Raw genomic sequence first — 21419 nt, 5'->3', positions numbered from 1 at the left:
TGCTAGGACGGCAGGAAGTACCAGCACCAGTGGGCCCCTCCGACCCGCTGTCCCTGCCTCCCACAGCCGCCGGGGCTCAGACAGCTCGGCATCCTGGAGGCGCCAGCTCTGGGGGCCGGAGCAGCCGTTTCCCGCACGCTCCGCAGCCCGGTGCTTTTCCCTCACCTCAGCCCCCACGGCAGCGTCCTTCCCCGGCCACCGGGCACGCACCCCTGGGAGCTGGGGGCAGTTCCAGGCAGGAGGAGAGGAGAAGCCTGCAGGGACCGGCGGGTTTTCAGTGCTGCTTTTTGCCGAGCGCAGGGCACAAGGTCGAGCGAGCGAGCTGCGCGGAGCCAGCGAGACGCCTTCTGGGGGTAGGTAATGTCCCTGCCACAGATGCTGGAACGGGACATTACTATGAATAATTAACAGCGCTCAGCCGGTGCCTGTTGAGTGCTAGCTGCCTTGCCCCACAGAGAGGAAGGCAAGTTTGGCAGGGCAAGACTCTCAGCCCCCATGGCCTTGCTAAGGCCACCAGCCTCACCCAGGCCTGTGTGGGGGCTCCCCGTGGCCCCGGGAACGATGTGCAGGTGAAGGTGTGGAGGCCACACAAGCCCACAGGCCTGGCATGTTTCTGGCCGTCTCCCTGGGGAAGACCAGGAGTGCAGCAAAAGGATTTCCACGTCTCTCGGGGCAGCTGGAAGTCTCCAGTCCACCCCGTCAGTGATTAGGAGAACGAATGCAATCGCTGGACGTGGCGGCCTGGAGCCGAGCCCGAGTTACATGGAGCTGGACAAGCTGATGCACCCCTGGGCTCAGGGTCTGATCTCTGGAGGCTGCAGGAAGAGGGCACTTAATGTCTTCCTAGTGCCTCGCACGTCCTGGGGGTGAGGCGAGGAGCTCTTTCCCCGTGCCCCCCAGCTCCCTTTGCACAGAGCCCAGTGCCCCAAACCGCCCTGCAGTAGGGGTGGTAGGGCATACACCGCTCTCTGCAGGGGCTGGAGGCATCCCTGCCAGTGCTGGGAGCTGCATTTGCCCACCCCGCTTGCCCACAGGGCGGCCCCCTCGGGGCCACTTGCGCGGTGGAATTCCCCAGCCCCGCGAGCACCTCCAGAGTTCCCCGCGCATGCAAGTGAAAGCTTCGCGGCCGCCCCAGTGACGCAGAAAGGGAGTGAAAGTGCATGCAAGTGAGCAGGAAGGGGCCCCCTTCCCCCAGCAGGAAGAGGCCAGCCCAGCCTCCTCAGCACCAGGGCACTGATTTGGCCCAGGCAGGGGTGCCACCTGCCAGCAGCCCAGAGGACCACATTGCAGCCCCGTGGGTGGCATATCATTACTGTCTGCCCAAGACACCCTCGCTATACGGGCGTAAATCCAAGGCCCCCCCGAGAGCCTGCAGCACAGGTGCGCACCGTGCAGACCCGCCAGGCCCTTGCAGGAGACTCAGCCGATCACCACGGTCTCTCTCTCAGGCCTGGGTGCTCGCACCTGGCCACAGGGCTGCAGGGAAAGCCCCGGCCCCCTTCCTGCATTGTACAGCTCAGGCACGGTCCAAGACCCCTGGACAAGGGATCAACCCCTTTGGGAGCCCATTGCAAGTGCAAGTGGAGCAGGGGGGTCAGGGAGGAGGCTTGAGGTGGGGGGGCGGCATCCGTGTGCAGATCCCCCCACTGCCTGGCTAGCCCAGGACCCCTGAGACGGGCTGCCTGGGTCCCCCGGGGCCGTCGGTCGCACAGGCCCATCCCGGCCTTTTCACGTCTAGAATTTCCATCTGAGCCGAGCCTGCGGCTGCTAGCCCCCCCCCACCTCCTGCCTTGCCCCCAGCCACCAGGCTACTGGCTTCCTGTGACTCAGAAGCGGAGAGCGAGCTGGCCTGGCGCCGGGGCCCAGCCTGGCGAGGCAGAGGTCACCGCGGGAGCTGCTTCTCGCGGCCGCGGCCGCGACCGGCTCAGCCAGCGCCCCAAGGCAGGCGCCGCTGCAGGCAGGCTGGGCCCCAAGCCCCGGGGCGGCTGAGCCACGGCACAGCAGGCCGCTGCCCTTCTCTCCAGCCCACCAAACCAGAGCCCAAGCTACGGCTCCCATCCTGGCTGAGCCCGCCCCAGGCTAACGCCATCTCCCCAAGGCCCAGCGCAAGTCTTCAGCCCGGTGCAGTAGCACAGGTGTCAGGCAGGCCTGGCTGGGGCTTCGCCCCTCGCCTCCCAGCTCTGGCGCCCACGTTTCAAGCAGAGCCGGTGTGCGTGTCACCCACGCAGCTGGCACCACCCGGGACCAAGGGGGCACGGCGCTAGGGCGTAGGCGAGGGCAGACGCGCGCGCCTCTGCTGCCGGCGTGGCACCGCCCGCGCGCCCAGCTAGAGGGGCCGAGGGCAGCGCCGGGCCCGGCCCCCACGGCCGCGCCCCCCGCGGGCCGGCGCCGTGCCTCAGTTTCCCCGCCCGCGCGGGGCGGCGCGGGGCGGGGCGGGGCTCCGGCGCGAAGGGAAAGCGAAAGCGGCGCCGGGGGGTTTCGCTTTCGGGGCGCGGGATGGCGGAGCCGGGCGGGCACATGCGGCTCAAGGAGTGGCTGGTGGCGCAGGTGGACAGCGGGCGCTACCCCGGGCTGCGCTGGGAGGACGGCGGGCGCTCGCTCTTCCGCATCCCCTGGAAGCACGCGGCCAAGCAGGACTACCGGCAGCACCAGGACGCGGCGCTCTTCAAGGTAGGCGCCGCCGCCCCGCGCCGCCCCGCGCCGCGCCGCGCCGCCCCGCCGGGCCCCCGAGCCACCCCCTCTGTGCCCGCAGGCCTGGGCCGTCTACAAGGGCAAGTACCAGGAGGGCACGGACCGCGCCGACCCGTCCGCCTGGAAGACGCGGCTGCGCTGCGCGCTCAACAAGAGCTCGGACTTCCAGGAGGTGCCGGAGCGCAGCCAGCTGGACATCTCCGAGCCCTACAAGGTCTACCGCGTCGTGTCCGACGGCGCCCCCGCGCCCCCGCGTCTCCCCGCCGAGCAGGCCGCGCGCCCGGAGCCCCCCGGCCCGGAGGAGCAGCGCCCGAGCCCGGCCGGGCACCCTCCGGCGGGAGCGCAGCGCGGGCCCGACAAGGTGGGGGCGACTCCTCTCCAGGCGGGCCGCACGCGAGGCCTGTCCCGCGGCGGGCAGCCGGCGCCCGGTGCGGCACGCGGGGCGGCCCGCCGGCTCCTCCGGCCGGCGCTCACGGCCTGCTTTCTCGCCCCGCAGGCCAGCGCGCCCTCGGACTCGGAGGGGGAGAGCAGGAAGGACGGGCCGGGGACGGAGCAGGGCTCTCCCGTGCCGCCCGCCTCGCTCCTGCCGAGCCACCCCGCAGAGCAGGGTGAGGAGGACGCCCGGGCCTGGGCCCCGCGCCGGCACCTTGTTTCCCCCGGCTCCTTCCGCCGGCCCCGTTGCTTCTGCCCGGGTCTGGGCCCAAGCTCCCGAGAGGGGGGCGGGTTTGTGCAGGACGCGGCCCCAGACCGGGGAGCGGCTCCGCTCGGCCCCCGCCGGCCCTGCTGCCGGGCGCGGCGGGCCCGGTGCGGGGCGGCTGCTGCGGCGCGGCACGTGCTTCAAACCAGCGAGGGGCACGGGGCGCCCGGTCCTTTGTGCCGCACCCCGCAAGCTCCCCGCTGGATGACTGCGGCGGGGAGCTGCAGGAGGGTGCCACGGTCTCCGGGGGGGAGGACATCCCTCTTTCCTCGCAGCCCTGTTCGCTGCGCTGCCGTCAGGTATTTCCAGTGTGTCCGGATGGAGCAGCTGGATTAACGGGGCAGGGAAACAGGAATGGGCAGAGGAGAGACAAGGGCCGGGCAGGGAGAGGCCTGCAGAGCAGCAGGCTCTGCCCCCGCTCTGGGAGCCTTCCACCCAGCCCCGCTCCCGTGGGGCAGACGCGGCAGGGACCTGCCCCTCTGACCACCCGTAACCCCCTCCATCCCCCGGCACACCCCGGCACCCGACTGCCGGGCCGGCGCAGCGCGTCTCCGGGGACAGGCAGGCCCTGCCGGTGTCCTGCCCTTGCAGCGGTGTCGGGACTCCCGGGGGGGGGGCTGCGGGCACGAGCACGACCCTGTGCCTGCAAGGACAGAAAGTGCACGACCTGCGGAAGCTCCGGGCGGACGCCCCCTCCACCATCGCCCTGCCCGCTTCCTTCCCAGGATACCGAGTGAAGGGGGTTTTCTACGGCTGGAGCCCAGCCCACGGCCACCTGCTGCAGAGCCCACCGTCCTGCCCCAGCTACGTGCCCGTCGACAGCATCAACAACTCAGGTAGGGCGCGGAGGTGCCGGCGGCACGCCTCGCCGGGGGTCCGCAGCTCGGGGCCGCCCGCAGCCGCGCTGGGCGAGGCGGCGGCGGCGGGGCCGGGCGGGCTGCGCAGGCACCGGCTGCTCCGCGGAGCCACCTGCCGGGCCCTTCGCGCACGGCAGCCGGGGCGCGCCGCAGACCGGCGGCCCGCAGCTCCCCGGGGGGTGGCCGGGGGGGCAGGTTGCCAAGGCACCTTGCTGTCGAGCGCGGCCCACCCCCGCCCTTCCCTGCTGCGGCTGCTCGGCGGCCGCCTTGCCGGGGTGAAGCTGCCCGTGCGCGGGACGCCCCTCCCCGACCCTGCTGTGCCCCGCAGACTGCTGGCTGCACATCCGGCTGTACTACTGCGACGTGCTGGTGACCGAGTTCACCACGCACACGGCCGAGGGCTGCCGCATCACCTACCGCCCCGTGCCCCCCGACAACGAGCGCCTCTACGGCCCGTCCTGCATGGAGCAGATCCCGTTCCCGCCGCCGCGCCTGCTCAGCGCCCACAGCGGGGTGGCCAGCGCCCTGGACGTCCTGGAGCGACTCCTGCCTCACCTGGACCGCGGCGTCCTCCTGTGGGTGGCCCCCGAGGGTGTCTTCATGAAGCGCCAGTGCCAGGGCCGGGTGTACTGGAACGGGCCCCTGGCGCCGCACCGCGACCGGCCCAACAAGCTGGAGAGAGAGAAGACCTACAAACTCCTGGACACCCAGCAGTTCCTGCAGCGTAAGTGCCCAGCCCAGCCCGGCGGCACGGGCTCTGCACCTCCCTGCTCTCCTGGGCTCCCGGGTGGGGTCAGGCGGGTGCTGTGCCCTGCTGGGTTACGTGGGGGTTCCCCAGCCCACTCGGCCGTGCTGCCTGCCTTGTCCCGCTGCTCCCCCAGCTCCCCGGCGGCCGGGAGGCCCCACAACAGCCACGTCACGCATCGCTGCTCTGTGACTCGGGCGGGCACAGCCGGGACCTGCGCTCCTGCCCAGCGCTGCCCCGCTCCGCCGGGACAGCCCCGGGTCACCGCGGCAAATGCCTGTGGTTGCAGAACTGCGTGGGTACCTGAGCCGGGGGGAGCCCGTGCCCCAGTACCAGATCCACCTCTGCTTCGGGGAGGAGTTCCCCGCCAGCCCCGGGCAGAACTTCCAGAAGCTCATCATGGCCCACGTGAGTACCCGGGGCGGCATCCGGGGGGGACACGGGCTGCCCGGTCTCTTGCCCCCATGGGGCAGAGCGGGGCCGAGCTCCTGTCGCCGCAAGTCGCCCGCCCTCCCTCCATCCCCACTCCCCTGCTGGGACGTCGGAGCAGCAAGGAGCAAGCTCCGGGGCGGTGGCCCCCGGGGTGCTTGTGTGCCCAGGAGCAGGCAAGCCTCCCCGCCTCCTGCCCAGGGTGACCTGCCCGCTCCGGCTTTGCAGATCGAGCCGGTGTTCGCTCGCGAGCTCTTCCACTGTGCCCAGCGGATGGGGCCGCAGTTGCTCCAGGACTCCGTGCCGCCGAGTGCCGCTGATGGGTCCAGCCACATCATCCAGATCCTGAAGCAGTTGTGCCAGCCCTGAGCTGCGGGAGGGAGAGAGAGCGAAAGAGCATGAGCTGGGATCAGGACGGGGCCTGGACCCCCCCTCCCCCCCCGGAGCTCCCACAGGTAGCATGGGAGAGGCGATTCCCACCAGCTTGCATCCCCCACCCGTGTCAGTCGCAGCCCTCGTCACGGAGCCCCACGTTGAGCGCCGCCCTGGCGCGGCCCCGTGCCCCGCATGCTCCAGCCTGCCGGCCGGGGGCTTGAGACAGGTCCAGCGCCGTGCTCTGCACGCAAGGACTGGTGTGCCGGGAGCCGAGCCCAGACCGGGGACAAGGGGTCGGGATGGGACTCTCTCTATTTATTCAGAACATTTGGTCCGCTCTGGATCAGGACAGCTGCGGTGCCCCCGCTCCGGCTGCTGCCGCGGGGAGCCACGCGTCACCCAGGGACCCTGCGTTTTTAGGTGGATACTTGAATAAAACATGCTGTTTCCAGAGCCTGGTCGCTGTCCCTGCGTGAACAGCTGCGCAGCCCCTGGAAAGCAGTCTGGCAGGCTTCGCCGCAGCCCAGCTGGACGTTTCCCAGCCAGAAAGTTTCTTCTTCCCAGGTTGGGGCGGGGGGCGGGGGGGCAGAGTCTCTGCTCTTTCAAGCTTTGAGCAAATCGCTGAGGGAAGTTTAAAAAAAAGCAAAGAGCCAGCGAGCACTGCGGGAGTCCAAAAGCCCGCCCCGGTCCCCCGGCGGGAAGCCCGGGGAGGTCCCGGCCCCGACGCGGGGCGGGGGCACTCCTGCGACCCCGCGGACCCCTCCAAGGCACTGCCTGTGCCCTGCTCCCCAGCCCCGGGGCTCCGGCTCCGCAGCTGTGCGCTGAGCAGGGGACAGGATGTGAGCTGGGAGGGCAGGGCTGGCCGCCAGGAAACACTGACCCTCGGGAGCACGCGGCCATGGGAGCCCGGCCCGGGGAGGCGCGGGGGGCAGGCTGCTGACGCGGGCAGGGTGAGCGCCCCGCGGCTCGCGGCGGGCAGGTGGCTGCGGGATGGAGGGGTCGTCTCGGCGCCCGAGGGGGTGCAGGCGCCCAGGGCCTCGGCCACAGGGAGCGGGAGCCTGGAGGGGCCCCTGCTGCCGGCAGAAACCAGCATCTTCTGCCCGGGGTGCACGACCATGCCCCCGCCTGCAGCCCCCGGCCTGGCCTCTCCTCTCCCCTCCCCCTGGCAACGCAGCGCCGGCTGGGAGCTCGGGCTCCGCGGTCCCAGGCCGCTGCAAGGTGCATCCATCCCTGTCTGGGCGCGTGGCCACCCCCCCCCCAAGCTCCAGCCCCCTGGGCGAGAAACCTGCCAGGCCCAGAGAGACGGAGCTGGGGGGCCGGGGGGGACGAGCCTGGCAGTAGCCCTCCCCACTCCTCCACGCTGCCCCGCCGTCCATTGCCTCTCCCCGTCCCACCCACTCTGTCTGGGAAGGGCTGCGCTGGCTGGGCTGGGTCTGCCAGCTCGAGGTTGCGTTTCCTCCCCAGACGCCGCGGTCCTGCCCCGTCGGCTCAGGCACCGCTGAGATCCAGCAAGCGCCAGACAACCGGCCCCTGCTCCCCCCTCGCTCCGCCTTGGGCGGCCCCCGCGCTGCTCGGGGCCAGAGGAGGGACTTCGTCGGGGGCTGGGCTGCGGCAGAGTTTTAACGGAGCCGGGACAGGGCTTCCTGCATTTGGGGCCAGGAGGCTGCGGCGTGCAGGCGAAGGATGCAACTGGAGTACCCCGCTCCGGCCTCCTCCCTGCGCGTGGCCGCCGGGCCGGGCGCCTGCAGCACCCCGGGCATGGTGCTGGCGCCGTACGCGGGCAGCGCGGCGGGCGCGGGGCAGGCCCCGGCCGGCGAGGCCGCCAAGCCGCCCTACAGCTACATCGCGCTGATCACCATGGCCATCCAGAGCACGCCGGAGAAGCAGATCACGCTGAACGGCATCTACCGCTACATCATGGGCCACTTCACCTTCTACCGGGACAACAAGCAGGGCTGGCAGAACTCCATCCGCCACAACCTCTCGCTCAACGAGTGCTTCGTCAAGGTGCCCCGCGACGGCAAGAAGCCGGGCAAGGGCAACTACTGGACGCTGGACCCCGACTGCTACAACATGTTCGAGAACGGCTCCTTCCTGCGCCGCCGGCGCCGCTTCACGCGCAAGCGAGGCCGGGGGGACGCGCCGGGCGCCGAGGCCGAGGAGGCGCGCAAGAAGCCGCCCAAGCCCCGCGCGCGGCAGGCCCCGGCCCCGGCCGCGGCCCCGGAGATCAAGACCGAGGGCGGCTACTCCCCGCCAGAGCCAAGCGCGGCCAGCCAGCCGCTCTCCGCCGAGCCGCGGAGCGACGCCAAGGAGCGGGCCCCGAGCGGCGCGCACCCCGGAGCCCGCTGCCCCGAGCAGCCCAGGAAGTACCTGCAGAAGCCCCGGCAGGCGTGCCTGTACCCGCCCGCGGGGCCGGAGCCCAAGCCCCAGCTCTTCAAGGAGCCGTGCTACCCGCCGCCGGAGAGCCGGGGCCAGGAGCCGCCGCTGCTGAAGGAGCCCGTCTTCGGGGGGCTCCAGCCACGCATCCCGGTGCCTCGCCTGAGCCCCTACGCCAGCCCGGCGGAGCGCTTGAGCCAGCCGGCCCCCGAGGGCAGGGACTCGCTGCCGGACGCGGTGCTGGCGGAGAGCGCGCTGGAGGCCAAGGAGGCGGCAGCCCCCGCCCTGGGGCTGGCCCAGCCCTTCGGCCAGGTGGCCCCGGGGTTCCCCGCCCCGCTGCCCTGCGGCCGGCAGCCCTCGCCCGCCTGCTTCCCCGCTTTCGAGGGCGAGGCCTACGCCAAGCCGGCGCTGCCCGTCTTCGGCTCCTTCGGCTGCGCGGGCCCCGACGCCCTGAGCGGGAGCTACCAGTGCCGCGTGCAGGCGCTGAGCTTCTGCGTGAACGAGCGCCCGTGCAGCTCGGCCCTGGAGCACCTGCTCAGCTCGGCCCAGCCCGCGGCCCCCGGGCCGCCCGTGCAGCCGCCCCCCTTCCGCCCGGCCCTCCAGCTGCCCGCCGACCAGAAGGAGGCCTGGTCCGGGTCCGCCTTCCCCCTGCAAGGGGGCAACGGCTACCACCTGGGGCTGCCCAAGTGCTTCTACCGGACACCGGGCATGTTCTTCTTCGAGTGACGGGAGCCGGCTGTGCGGGAGAGACGGACGCCCCGCGTAAGTTATTGCCTCCCGCCGGGGACCGCCCGGCACAGCCCGCACGGACCCTGGCTGCCGGGGGCATCCCTGGGGGTGCGGACACTGCCAGCACCCGCTTTGCCCCAGCTTGTACCCCACAGGCCCGGGGACAGACCCGGTGCCAGCCCGCGGAATAAAGCGCATTCATTCCCCCATCGCTGCCTGCTTTGGTGTCTGCCTGGGCCCGTGCCGGGGTGGGGGGACATTGCTGGGAGGGGCGCCCCATTCCCTGCCCCTCACGGGCCACTTGTCCCTGGGCACAGCGAGGGCACGTCCCGCCCGCTCTGCGCTGGCAACCTGGCTTCACCACGGACCCTGGGCTCCCATCCACGGGGCAGCCCTGACAGCACAGCCCCGGGGAGATGCCCCCCGGGAGCCTATGGGGCCAGGGCCAGATGTGTGCCGCATCCGTGGTAACCAGCTGCAGAGCCACGGGGCTAGCGCAGTGCACGTACCGGGGCAGCCTCGCCCCCCTGATACAGCCGTGTCCCTGGCTCAGGCCAGGGTTTCGCGCCAGGTCCCGGCTGGGCAGGGCTGCGAGCCACGGCCAGGACGACTGCAAACCCCCCATCACCGGGGGCACAGGCCGGGGAGGCCTGGGAACGGGGTGGGGGGCTGACCTCCGGGAAGGGCAACGGGACCCGCCGGGCGCCTCCAGCCGCTCCAGTGCCCGGAGCCCGGGGCAGCCCAGGCCAGCGCAGCGCTGCCCGGGGAGCCGCTCGTCCTGCGAGCAGCCGGGACGAGCCCGGCGGCGGCCCGGAGCCGCGGGCAGACCGCAGCCGAGCAGGGGAAAGTGAGCGCGTCTGCAGGATTCTTCCGGCCTTAATCACCGGGGCGGGTGGGCCGCGGCCAGGAAGGGAGGGGGCCACGTGGGCCTGAATCACGGCTCCCTGGTGACTCCCTAGGAAACGCGCGGGGCAGGGCTGCGCTGGGCTGCAGCCGTGCCCTCGGCCCCCAGGATCCGTGCCGGGCGCCCGGCCAGGGTGCCCACGAGGGGCTGGTCTCGGCTGACCAGCGGCCCGCAACCCTCCCGCGTCCTGCTCCCCCAGCCGGGGCGGGGCGCCTCGTGCGGGCAGCCGGGCTGGTGTCGGGCAGAGCCGGGCCCGGGGCCGAAGCCCCTTCGCCAGAAGCCACCAGGCACCGCCGCCAGGCACCGGGGTGGGGGAGGCAGGGACAAAGCAGGGCACGAGCTCGGCACGCACCGCACGAGGTGGCACGGCTCCCGGGCCGCAGGATCTGGCCCTCCGCCCTCTCCCAGACGGGGCAGTGCCGGGAGAGGAAGGGGCATCGGCCGCAGCCGTGACCGACAGGATGGGGAACAGGACAGCCTGCCAGCAGCAGATCTGGAGCGGCCTCGCGGGACAGCTAAACCAGCGGGCTTCCGGAGAGGATGCCCCGGCTGCTTCCCTGCCCGCAGGCTCCCGCGACCGCCCCTGCCCAGCCGGGCATTCGCTTCTGTCCCCCTGTGCGGCTCTGGGCAAGGCCAGCACCCCACGAGGCTGGGTCCAAGAGCCGGGCCCCGGCTTGGGCTGCGCCTTCCCGTGGGATCTCGCCAGACCCGCACGGAGCGCAGCCAAGGAGGGCGGTGTCTGGGACACACCCAGAGCCCTTCTCCACCCGCCTGCGCGGTGCCAAGGGCGGCACCGCGAACACCGGTCCCGACAGGGAGGCAGCACGGAGGTCTGGCACGCGGGCCGAAGCCTGCTGCGTGGCCAACAGGCCCCTCCGGCCGCGCCCGGACAGCTGGCCGCGCTGCAGGGGACGAGCCCCGCAGCCCCATCCCGGGCGCTGCACGCGGGACGCGGGGGCTGTCCCCTCCAGGAAGCGCGGCCGCAGCGCCCAGGCTGCCACCAACCAGGGTGGCGAGGGGCACGGCGGGGAGGGCGCCGAGGGTCGCGGGGCCCTGCAGCCGCTCCCTCGTCTCGGAGCCGGAGGGAGCCCGCGGGGAGGGGAGGCGCTGGCGTCACTCGGAGACCAGCAGTGCCCAGAGCCACGTCACCCCTTATCGGCTCCCGCCGCCCCCACAGCCCGGCTCTGCGCCGCAGGGGCGCGGGAGCAGGGCCCAGGCTGGATCGTCGCCCCTTCCTTGCATTTTTATTTCCCCAGTGAAAAAAGACGGGTTGGGAACGCGGTCGCGCTGGCGCGGGCCACGCCGCTGGCCTGCCCGGAGCGGCTGACCTCGGCTCCCGCCTTCCCACAGTCCCCGGGGGCACGGGAGGAAGCGAGCCCTGCCGAGCGGTGCCCAGGGGCCGTCTGGTTCCCACAGACCCCGGCCAGGGCTTTCCCCCGCGCCACGGGGCTCGCGGCCCGGCTGGGAATGTGCTGGCCCGGGCGCGGCCGCCCCCCCCGGGGAGCCCCAGCCAAGGCGGGGGCCGGGGCAGACAGCGCCGGGCCCGGGACTGCGGGAGCAAAGCCGCCAGCTCTCCCCGCCAGGCACCCGCAGGGCGGAGCCGGGTGGTCTCAGCCCTCGAGAGAAACCCGAACGCACGGGGCCACGGGGCAAACCCCCCACGCCGCCTGCAGCCGGGGAGCAGCCCCCTGCCCCTCCCGCCGCTCAGCGCTGCCCGCCGGCCCAGGCCGGGTGTGGGGGGAGCCGCAGCTGCCCCCTGCCCACAGCCCAGCCGCCCCGCAGGAGGCCGGGTGCAGCTGGGGGGCAGGAATGCAGCCCCCAGGCTGGAAGGGCAGCCGGCCACCTGCCCCAGCTCTGCTCCCACCCAGGGCTGGCGGGCAGGTCCCGAGAGCCCCCGCGGGAGCCCGCTGCCGCCCCGGCCCGGCCACCGCAGCTCGTCCCGCCGGCTCCCGCCCCGCTCGCGGTGGGTGGGCCGGCTCCCAGGCCGCGTCTCCCCCACCCGGCAGGCCGGGCCGGCCCGCGGAAGGACGCCAGGCGCGCCGGGGCGCAGCCGGGACAAGGGGCGCCCTCGCGGGGCCGGAGCCGGACGGGCAGAGCCGGGACCGGGCGGGGGGCGGCCGGGCGGGCAGCACATTCTGTCCGTGTGAGGTAAAGCAGGTCCGCCCACGCCGAGCCCTCGGCTGCCCTTGGCCGCGGGGATGGGAAGCAGCCTGCTCCCCGCGGGCGGCTCCGGCAGGATGTTTCCTTTCCTCCCGGCCTCTGGATCCCGCCGTGGGCGTGGGCCGCAGCGGGCCCCCGGGCCAGGGCTCCCGGGCGCTGGGCCTGGCGCCAGCCGCGGGCTTGGTCGCTCCTGCCCCACCAGCCCGGCCCAGGCGCGGGCAGCCGGGCCCCGGGGCCCGGGCAGCTCGCGCCGGCACGGGGGCCCGGTGCCCCCCTGCCCAGCCTGAGTCACTGGGGGGCGGGGGAGGCGGCCGCTGACGGGAAGGGGCCGGGGCCGGGCCGGGCTGCTTTTAGCCGGGAGCCGGGTTTGCGGCTGGCTGCGGCCGCCGGAGAGATGGGAGTCAGCAGCCCAAAGCCACTCGCGGGGCTGGGAACGGCCCGGGGGGGCGGAGCAGCCGGGGGGGGTGTCTGCCCGCGCTGCGCTGCCCAGCCCAGCCCCCCGTGCCCCGGCCCCGGGGTCGCCGATAGCATCTCAGCTCCGCGCCCGGGCCCAGACAGGAAAGAGACGTCACCCGCGCGGAGCCTAACTCGAACCAGATGGGGCCGCGGGGTGGTCACCGGCAGGAACCGGCCGAAGGCGGTCGGCAGGAAACGGGCTGGGAGGAAACTCCCGCGGCTCCGGGCAGCTGTAACCCCCTCGCCGCCTCTCCCGGGCCGCTCCGGCAGCCTGGGCCCCCGCCCCGCAGCCCCTGCCCCGGGGCGGCGGAACACGCGAGCCCTGGCTGCCGGAACGCGCCGGGCACTGTTGGGAGGCGGCCCGCAGCCTCCCAGCCGGAGAGCTCGCGGCGCAGGCTTGCGAAGCAGGGGCAGGGGCGGCGGAGGGGGCTGGCGGCTGCCTGCCCGGAGGTCCGTGCCGGGCCGCGGGGGAAGGCGGCCAGAGAGGCGAGGCTGGGAAGGCAGCGCCGCGGCCTGACTCACTCGCCTTCCCCCGCTGGATCCAGCTGTGGGAAAGGGCCCCGCTCCCCGCCCGGGACGCGGCGCAGGGGACAGGGCGCGCGGCGCGGCCAGGCCCTGACGGCAAGCGGGAGTCGGGTTGCGGGCTCCCACACAAAACCTCTCGCCCCCACCGTGGAGGCTGCCAGCGGCCCGAGCCTGCTGGGACGGGGGGGACAGTCGCCCGCCCCGGCTCTGGCAAGGGGTCGGCCGGCCCGCGGCTTAGGTGATGCTACTGGGGGCGTCCCGTCTCGCCCCCTGCTCCACCCCGCGGGGCCCAACACCCGCCGCACCAAGCCCCGCAACCCGGTGCGCTGTGTGTGGCGCAGGCCTGGGACCGGCCTCTACCCCAGAGCGTCACACGCGGGCAGGAGGGATGGCGGGGGTCTCGCCCTCGGGAGGCAGGAGGGCTACCATGCAGCTCTGGGGCTGGCAGCGAGACTGGCCCCGGGCTCGGCTGGAGGACGCTTTGCTGAGCGAGGCTCGGGCAGGCACAGGCTGCAAGCTGCTGGGGGCCGTGCAGCCCCCCAGCCCCACCTGCCGCCCAGGAAGCCGGCTCAGGGCACAGGGAAGTCCGGGCTGCAGACGCTGCCGCCCCGGCTGGACTGAGATCCCCAGAAGGCAGGGGCTCCCGCCGGGCCTGCCCGAGCTCACGTGCGAGGGCCCCAAAGCCTGCCGGGGAGCACCGAGGTGGGTGCTGGCGAGCCGTGCGGGCCGGTCTCCCACGGGCTTGCCCGAGCAGTGGGGCGAGGTGCGGGCGATGCTGGGACGGGGCAGCACAGAGGGGGCCGTGGCTCCGAGCCCTGCCCAGCAGACCTCCCGGGTCGGGCCTCAGCTGGAAACATCCCGTGAGCAAACTCTGAGCTCTGCTGCGCGGCCGTGGCCATGGCCGCGGTTGTCCTGCTGCTGCGGCGCGGAGCTGCTGGGGCAAGAGGAGCCCTGGCAGAGCTCACGGCGGCTGAGTTTGGACAAGCCGAGGCGCTCCTTCAAGCCCAGCGACTGCCCCCACTTCCTCTGCCTCCCCCCAGGGCGGCGAGGCCCGAGCGGGTCCCCAAGGGGCCAGGGGCCCTGGAAAGCAGTGCCAGCACCCCCAGGGCTTGCTGTCAGACCTGTACATTTATTTACATGAAGCCGGGAGCGCGGGGGCTCTCTCCGGGGAAGGAGCAGGGCCATGCTGTGCTGCGGGCGGGGGCGGGGGCGGGGGCGGGGGCGCGCACACGGGGCTCGTGCTCCGCTCGGGCCGAGGGCAGGGCAGCATCGCAGCGGGGCGAAGGGGCTGGGGCGAGCGGGCACGGCTCCCCGTCGTCGGTGAAGCTGCACGGGCTCTGCCAGCGGCCCGGGTGCCAGGCCAGGACGTGCCCTGGGGTAACAAGCAGAGCCAAGGGCGCGTGCGGGGAGCCCCGAGCATCTTGCTCCGCCCCACGCCCCGGCCCGCTCTGCATGCCGGGGACAGGCCCCCTGGAGCCGCGCCAGCCCGAGGGGCTGCGGCCCAGCTCCCTCCCGCCCTGGATGCGGTGTGTTGGTGGTCAGGGCCAGAGCGGAGGGAGCGGCCGCCCAGCTGGGCCGCAGTAGGCCGCCCGGGCGCTCGCGAAGGCAGCGCCCGAGGGCAGCGGGGGGCGGCGAGAGCACAAAGCCGCCTGCACCTGGGGATGCTCCTGGAGCCCACGCTCGCCGCTCCCGCCCTGCCTTCCCTTCGCTCTGCGGGAGGGGAGAGGCCAGGGGCTGAGCTGGCCCCTGCCCCAGCACCTCCTTCTCCCGCAGACGTAGCGGGCCTCTATCCTGGGAGCGGGGACCGTGGTGCCAAGGTAGCAGAGGGCGCGCGGGGGGTGCAGCGGGGGCTTTGCCTCGCCCTCTCCGTGCTGCTGAGCCGGTGGGGGGCGAGGAGAGGAGGAGGGGACCCCGAGCAGGCCCCCCGCTCTCCGCAGCAGGAGCAGGCATCTCGCAGCACCGGGGGATTCAGCTCGGCAAGTCCAGACCCCTGCCTGGGGGTGCAGCCGGGGGCCAGGGCAGGTGCGGCGGGGCAGGGCCAGCGTCTAGCAGCCGGTGGGGTCAAAGCAGGCCAAGCGCTGGGATCCGGCACTGCGAGCTTGCAGCTCCAGCCCAGAGCCCTCCGCGCCCTCGGAGCCAGGGCAGCTGCGGCCCCGGGGGCCAGGAGCTAGGGGCAGCAGGAAGAAAACCTCCCAGGCGAGGAGGACTCCAGCGGTGCCGGCTGAGGGGTCCCGAGCAGCAGCCTCGCCAGTGCAGTCATCTCCGGGGCTGGAGAAAAGGGGCCGCAGCGGCACTCGCAGCAGCCGAGGCCTGACATGTGCGGGGGCCGGCGCGGGCACATCCAGCCTCTCCCCAGGGCTCGCAGCTCCTGCGTCTCCGGCGGCCCCGCTGCCGCCACCCCGAAGCCAGGGCCGGGCTCGGCCGCGCACAGTTCCGGCGGTCCGGCCCCGCGCTCAGACCCCCAGCGCCGTCAGGGACCCCGAGCTGCTGATCTTCTTGAAGCGGTTGGCGGCGCACACGCCGATGAAGTTTTTCTGTTCGCGGGGCAAAAAGGGGCCACGTCAGAGCAGCTCCGGCTCCCTTGCCCCCCCCCGGCTGGCCCTGCTTGCCCAGGCGGGCACCCTCCGCACCTTCCAGCGCCGCCGCATGACATATTTCCGGAGCAGGACCTGGGACTTGAGGCGCCGGTTGCTGCGCTTGGCCTTCTCGGCCAGGTTGTTGAGCCAGGGGTGCTTCAGGCACTGAGCCGCGCTCAACCGGCCGCTGCGGGCCGGACAGGGCTGGTGACTCTCCAGGAGACCCCCCGGCTCCCGACCCCCTCCCGATGCAGACCTGGGCTGCAAGCGCTGGAGCCCAGCTGCTCTGTGAGCGCCCCCAGCCCCGGGGTCCCTTCCCTGTGACCCCCCTTCAGCTGCAGCCTGCTGGGGTTATCAGGGCCGGTGGGCAGCTGTGAGGCACGTCTGGCTTGGGAAGGCAGGAGCCCCCCGGAGCACGGCCATGACCCTGGGGAGACCCCTGCGGAGGGACAGCTTGACTGGTACCCCGGGAGCGGGCGCACACGGTGGCTCTCAGCTCCCCAGTGGTCAACCTGGGCTCTCCCTGCATCCCGCCACCCCGGGCAGGCGGCACCTCTTCTCCTTGATGATGAGATTGGAGACAAAGTCCTTGGCCTCGTCCGAGATGCCCTCGAAAGTCTCCTCGTCGAAGTACCAGTTGGCAGCCAGCACATTGTTGAGGGTCTCTGTGTCATTGTCCCCCATGAAGGGGGAGAGGCCGCTGAGCCTGGGGGCACGGGGGGAAAGGAAGGGGTGCTGAGTGCCCAGCCAGGAGGGGCAGGCCCCAGCTCCTCCCACCCAGGAGGCACTGGGAGAGTTGCCCGAGGTCATCCAGCGAGTCAGTGGCAGAGCTGGGAACGGACCGCAAGCCCCAGTGCTCGCTCACTCGCACACACACCCACACACCTGCAGCCCCGCGGGGGGAGAGGGGAGGGCATTGCCCACATACAGCATGTAGGTGATGACGCCCATGCTCCACATGTCGGTGGAGTAGGAGACCTGCTCGTAGCTGACCACCTCCGGGGACAGGAACTCGGGCGTCCCGAAGTTCACCTTCAGCTTCTCCCGGGGGTTGTACCTGGAGGCGGCAGTGCCGGGTCAGCGTGGCACAGCCCCCAGAAAGAGGGCCCCCTGCCCACGCCAGCCGAGGGAGCCTGCTATTATCCTCCCCCAAACCGCTCTGCCCTGCTGCCCCGTGCTGGACCCCGGCTCCAGCTCCCCCAGCCAGGGCAAGGCACGAGGTCAGCAGAGCTGCAGCCCTGACACCCCCAGGACCCGGCGGGCTCCTGGCCCTGCTCCCCCCGGCCAGACGGGCTGGGAGAGGGGTGGGTACCTGCGGGCCAGGCCGAAGTCGATGATCTTCACCATGTGCCCGGTGGCCGTCACGCACAGGATGTTCTCCGGCTGCAGGGATGGGGACCCCAGCAGTGAGACCAGGCTCCCTGCTCCTGCCCCCTCCCCGGCGCAGCCTCCCTGCCCTTCCCTGCAGCCGGCCCGCCGCACCTTGAGGTCCAGGTGCAGGACGCGCATGTGGTGCATGAAGGTGATGCCGTCGCAGATCTGCCGCACAAACACCATGCAGTCCACCTCCGTCAGGTGGTAGTCTTCGTCGATGATGCGCTCGAACAGCTCCCCGCCCTCCACGCTGCGGGCACCCGAGACGCCGGTCACCCCGCGGGCTGGGAGGGAGACTCAGCCTGCCCGGGGGTGGGGGGCAGTGGCCCAGAGGGCCGAGCTGGGCAGGGCCGGGAGAGCCCAGGAGCAGGCAGGATGGAGCTGGGGCAGTGCGGGGACAGGGACGATCCTGACCCCAGGGGCCGGGACGCGGAGAGCGACGTCTCACCGGGGCAGGGCAGGCTGGGAGGCAGACGGAGCCACGGCGGCACTAGGACTCAAGCCGGGGAGGGGCCTCCGGGCCCTGCTACCCTGGCAGTGCCGGCTGCCCTGACCCCCACCCCGGCTGCCCTGGCCGCGGGCAGCTACACCCTCAGGCCCAGCCCTGGCACCAGGCCGCTGCTCACAACTCCATGAAGAGCATGATCTCCCGCGGCGTCTCGATGGCGTCGTAGAGCTGGATCAGGTTCTGGTGGTTCAGCTGGTTCATGACGTCGATCTCGACCAGAGCCATCTCCTGCAGGACAGGCACCGCAGGGTCATTGCTGCCCCCCGCCCCGCCCCGCCACGCCTGTCTGTCCATGCACACGCGTGCACAGATGTGCAGGCCGGGGGGCACGGAGCACAGGCCCTGCCTGCACCCACCTTGTCTTTGGGGCTCTGCTTCCGGATGATCTTGGCAGCCAGCTTGAGCCCCGTCTGCTTCTCCGTGCAGGTGCGAACTTCCCCGAACTTCCCTCTATGGCACGAGGGGAGCGGAGGCTGGAGGCCCAGGAGCACAGGCCTGACCCCATGCTCCGCTGAGAGCCTCCAGCCAGGCAGGATGGAGGTGCCTGGGGGTCTGGTAGCCCTGCATGGACCTCGCCACCCTGCAGGGACTCCCTCAACGCAGGCTCCACGCAACACGCACACGTTAGCAGAGCCCCACAAGCTCAGCATCGACTGCCTCTCTGGGCCCAAGTCAAGGGACTGGCCCAAGGTCGTGCAGCCAAGCAGTGGCAGAGGCAGAAACGCTGCCCATCCCACCCCAGCGGCGGGACCCACAGGCTTGCCCCCCCCAAGCCGGCTCTCACCCCCCCAGGATGTCCTTGGTATTGATGCTGAACATGGTGCTGGGGTTGGCCGACTTCAGCGTGACGATGCGGTGGGTGAAGGGGGCTGGTGGCGGGGGCATGTCATCTGTGGAGGCAAGACGGGTTGGGCGCCCTCTTCGTGCCCGGCCGGCCGAGCGTGGCAAGAGGCTGGCATCTAGTGGCCAAGGCCAGGTACGGCGTCTCCTGGCTCCGCGGTCCCGGCCCCTCGCTCCCCCCAGCGAACGGAGCCCCCCATGCACAGCCACACAGGCCATCAGCCTCAAGTCCTCCAGGATCGGTGCCTGCCTGCAGGTCCCAGCCCCAGCGCCCTGCTAGGCCTCTCCAGGGCTCCCCAGTCTCCTTGGCACCCAAATATCCTTGCCGCTCTGCTCCCCACCTGCACCCTGCAGCACCTGGGCTCCCTGCTTTGCACTTCCTACCCCAGTCCTGCAGCCCCCACCCCCTTGGATGCACCAGCCCGCGCCAGGCAGACGGTGCCTGGCCTGAGCACCACGTGCCCGGAGCTGGCCAGGCTCAACCTGTGTCTGGCACCGAAGGCCAGGATCAGCCCCCTTCGCAGGGGGGCAGGGGCTGGGCAGACAGGCCAGGACAACGGCACCCCCTGCCCTGTGCTCCAGCCTGCCCGCCTTACCCAGGATGGAGAAGGGGTCCTCTTTCCCGAAGTCCGGCGTGAGGTAGGGGCTGGGCGGGGGCTCCAGCTCGGGGGACGAGGGTCCGGCTCTCCCCTCCTCTTCAGGGGGCTTCTCAGCAGGGCTGTCGCCTGGAGCCGGCTGGGGTGTCTCTGTGGAGCTGGGGGGCTCTGGCAATGTTCTGTCCCCACCATCGCCCTCAGGGGCTGGGCTGGGCGTCTCTGGAGACCCTTGAGCATCCGCAGGCAGGTACAGCCCCTCCACTGTGTCCAGGTCTGCAGGCACCGCGTCGGCTGCCGTGGTGGGAGGCCTCTCCTCCACCTGCGCTGCAGGGGCCTGGGCAGCTCCTGGCCCGGGCTCCTCCTCTACCCTGGAAGCGAGAGGCAGCCAGGTGAGCTGGGAGCCTCCCCGCCCAGGAGCCCCTCGGTCAGCCCCGCGGGCACGTGGAAGGGCCAGCCTGCAGAAGCTGTGGGCCGGAGCCCGGCAGAGCTGGGCCCAGGCAGGACCAGAGCCTGGAGCACCTGCCGCAGCCGCACACTGCCCCCCGGCCCACCCCGCTGTGGAGCCCGGGGCAGGGCAAGGGGAGCCTGCACGAGGGTGCCCAGGAGCAGGCCCTGCGCCCCGCCAGCCCAGCCCTGGCAGGAACCGGCGTCACCTCTGGGGAGCAGCGGGGCAGCTGTAGCTCTGCTGCAGGTTTGGCCGCTCCGGCAGGCTCAGGCGCTCGGCCCTCTGCTCCTTGCCTGCCAGGCACTCTCCAGGCTCGCTCTCCGCCGGCTGTGCGGCTGGGGGGGCCGGGGCCCCGGCGCTGCCCTCTCCTGTCCCTTCGGTCTTGCTCTCCACTGGCTCCGTAGCTGCGAGGACCGGCTGTCCAGAGCTGCCCTCTGCCATCTCCCCAGGTTCGCTCTCCGCCGGCTGCACGGCTGGGGGGGCAGGGGCCCCAGGATTGCCCTCTCCTGCCTCTCCAGGCTGGCTCTCCATGGGCTGTGTGGCTGCGGGGACGGGCTGCCCAGCACCGCCCTCTGTCCCTACGAGGCCCTTGTCCTTGCCCTCGCCCCCTCCGGCATCAGGATGGCTGCTCGGCCCCGCGTCGTGATCCATGGGGCCGTGCCGTGACGGGGCCGCGGCTGCCCTCTGGACCCTGGCGCGGCTCTCCCGGCTCTGCACGAGAGCGGAAAGAAGCGGTGGCTCGCGGGGCTGTGCCAGTCCCTGCTCACGGCCACCAGATCTGCCTCCATCCCGGCCACCCGGGCTTGCTTTTAACCCCCTGGCCACAGCCCCTCGGTCCCGTGGCCCTCGTGGCTCCCAGGCTGCGCCATCGCATCCTGCCGCGGCTGAGCTTGGCAGGGCCAGGACAGCACTTGCCTCTCACGTGGGCCCCTGGGGCTGGGCAGGAGGCAGAGGCCACGGTGCCAGTCCAAGGCCACGTCCCCTCTCACCCGCCCACCCACCCACACAGGGGAGATGAAAACAGCTCGAGGGACCAGAGCCATCCCTGGGCAAGCGGCAGGGCTTACCCGCCCCTGGGCTCTGTGTGTGGAAACCTGAAAGCGCCTGATGCGGGGGAAGGGAGCAGGACCCCCCCACCCAGCCAAGGGCACCCCTGGGAGCGTACAGACATCAGTCCCCACTGCCACGGCTGGTCTCTGCTTCCTAGTGTGGGCCCCCACACCCCTCACACAGCTGCCCCGGGAACCACTGGGCACCAAATCTGCAAGCAAACCCATGCCCAGCTCCGGCTGCCCCCTGGCCCAGGCACCTGCAGGGGGTGGGGGGAGGAAGCACCGGTGACCCCAGCCCCAGCGACTGCGGTGTGACCTGCTGCCTCTGGGCACGTCAAGCCCAAGGAAACCCCAGCGCTGCCCGGGCACCACGCGCCAGGCAGGATCATGCACCCATGAAGAGCGATGGGCAGGTGAGCGAGCCCCTCTCAGCTCATCCCTGCTGCCCTCTGCCCTGCAGGCCGCCGTTACCTGGATCCCGGCTCTGCAGCGCGCCCACGGGGCTCCTTGCTCCCCAGCTGCCTGGCCAGCAAGTCCTACCCCTGCCCTGCCATCCCCGCCCCAAGAGGGACAGGAGCAGGCGCCAACCGGACACCGTGGTGCCCCTGAAACACAACCCCGGCCCTGCTACGTGACTGTCCCGGGGCAGGGACAGCCCCTCCTGGCTGACAGCCATGCCAGCCAGTGCTGCTCCGCCATGACTCCTGCTGGTTTAACTGGGAGTGGTGCTAGCCGGGGCAGGTGGCCCTCTGCGGCAGGCGCCAGGCACCCCCACGGTCTCTGCGCCTGGGGCAGCTGCTGGGGCTCCAGGCTGGCAAGCTGGCCCTGCAAAAACAGCACTACCCTTTGCGCCTGGGACCCGGCAGGCAGCGCCCCGGTGTGATGCCGTCGTGGGCGCCCGGCGAGCGGAGGCCGCGGCCTGCTTACCTGGAGAGGCCGGGCGCAGCGGTCGGACCTGGCGCGGCAGCAGCGGGCGGCTGTGGAGCGGGCGGGGATGGAGCGGCCCCCTTCTATACTGGGTGCGACAGAGCTGGATTAGCGCGGGGAGAGCGGTATCCTTTACACCCGCCGGCGGCCGCCGCCG

At 72.4% G+C, this 21419-nt stretch overlaps 3 protein-coding genes across 5 annotated transcripts; 2 read left to right on the top strand and 1 right to left on the bottom strand.

Annotated features, from left to right (window-relative positions):
• The first annotated feature begins 2456 nt into the window (after positions 1–2456).
• LOC149856877 (interferon regulatory factor 4-like) lies at positions 2457–7343 on the top strand. Of its 2 annotated transcripts, XR_016444438.1 has the most exons (8): positions 2457–2670; positions 2753–3052; positions 3188–3299; positions 4114–4224; positions 4574–4969; positions 5280–5398; positions 5648–5874; positions 7259–7343. XR_016444438.1 is itself a non-coding variant. In XM_090064638.1 (7 exons), exons 1-7 carry the CDS (start codon positions 2497–2499, stop codon positions 5786–5788), a joined length of 1353 nt encoding a protein of 450 aa, XP_089920764.1. In that variant the 5' UTR covers positions 2457–2496; the 3' UTR covers positions 5789–6326. The 2 variants fall into 2 exon arrangements, 1 of the variants encoding a protein (XP_089920764.1); XM_090064638.1 differs by lacking the exon at positions 7259–7343 and having other exon boundaries at positions 5648–6326.
• On the top strand, positions 7341–9034 carry FOXS1 (forkhead box S1). Its single transcript, XM_090064637.1, has one exon. The coding sequence runs from the start codon at positions 7478–7480 to the stop codon at positions 8894–8896; it is 1419 nt and encodes a 472-aa protein (XP_089920763.1). The 5' UTR covers positions 7341–7477; the 3' UTR covers positions 8897–9034.
• A 5019-nt stretch (positions 9035–14053) lies between these two features.
• Positions 14054–21419, bottom strand: MYLK2 (myosin light chain kinase 2). Of its 2 annotated transcripts, none has more exons than XM_090064636.1 (12): positions 21263–21419; positions 19492–19994; positions 18839–19206; positions 18187–18292; positions 17759–17852; positions 17521–17630; positions 17003–17144; positions 16833–16903; positions 16449–16577; positions 16074–16226; positions 15575–15707; positions 14054–15478 (listed from the first exon to the last, which is right to left on the bottom strand). In XM_090064636.1, the coding sequence occupies exons 2-12, from the start codon at positions 19932–19934 to the stop codon at positions 15398–15400; spliced, it is 1830 nt and encodes a 609-aa protein (XP_089920762.1). In that variant the 5' UTR covers positions 19935–19994; positions 21263–21419; the 3' UTR covers positions 14054–15397. The 2 variants fall into 2 exon arrangements, with proteins under 2 accessions (XP_089920762.1, XP_089920761.1); XM_090064635.1 differs by lacking the exon at positions 21263–21419 and adding an exon at positions 20807–20965.

The sequence above is a fragment of the Crocodylus siamensis genome, chromosome 10 (assembly GCF_052110815.1).
Source record: "Crocodylus siamensis isolate JL-2025a chromosome 10, ASM5211081v1, whole genome shotgun sequence".
Taxonomy (NCBI): Eukaryota; Metazoa; Chordata; order Crocodylia; family Crocodylidae; genus Crocodylus; species Crocodylus siamensis.
This window is presented reverse-complemented; position numbering and strand designations above follow the sequence as displayed.

Bases quoted from the DNA above. Each gene is read 5' to 3' on its own strand.
- FOXS1 (XM_090064637.1), top strand. From the start codon at position 7,478: ATGCAACTGGAGTACCCCGCTCCGGCCTCCTCCCTGCGCGTGGCCGCC.
- LOC149856877 (XM_090064638.1), top strand. From the start codon at position 2,497: ATGGCGGAGCCGGGCGGGCACATGCGGCTCAAGGAGTGGCTGGTGGCG. The intron at 3,300-4,113 runs GTGAGGAGGACG...CTTCCTTCCCAG, and splicing joins GAGCCACCCCGCAGAGCAGG to GATACCGAGTGAAGGGGGTT. The intron at 4,970-5,279 runs GTAAGTGCCCAG...CTGTGGTTGCAG, and splicing joins CACCCAGCAGTTCCTGCAGC to AACTGCGTGGGTACCTGAGC.
- MYLK2 (XM_090064636.1), bottom strand. From the start codon at position 19,934: ATGGATCACGACGCGGGGCCGAGCAGCCATCCTGATGCCGGAGGGGGC. The intron at 17,631-17,758 runs GTGGGTGCAGGC...CCTGTCCTGCAG, and splicing joins AGCAGAGCCCCAAAGACAAG to GAGATGGCTCTGGTCGAGAT. The intron at 15,479-15,574 runs GTGCGGAGGGTG...CCCCGCGAACAG, and splicing joins TCATGCGGCGGCGCTGGAAG to AAAAACTTCATCGGCGTGTG.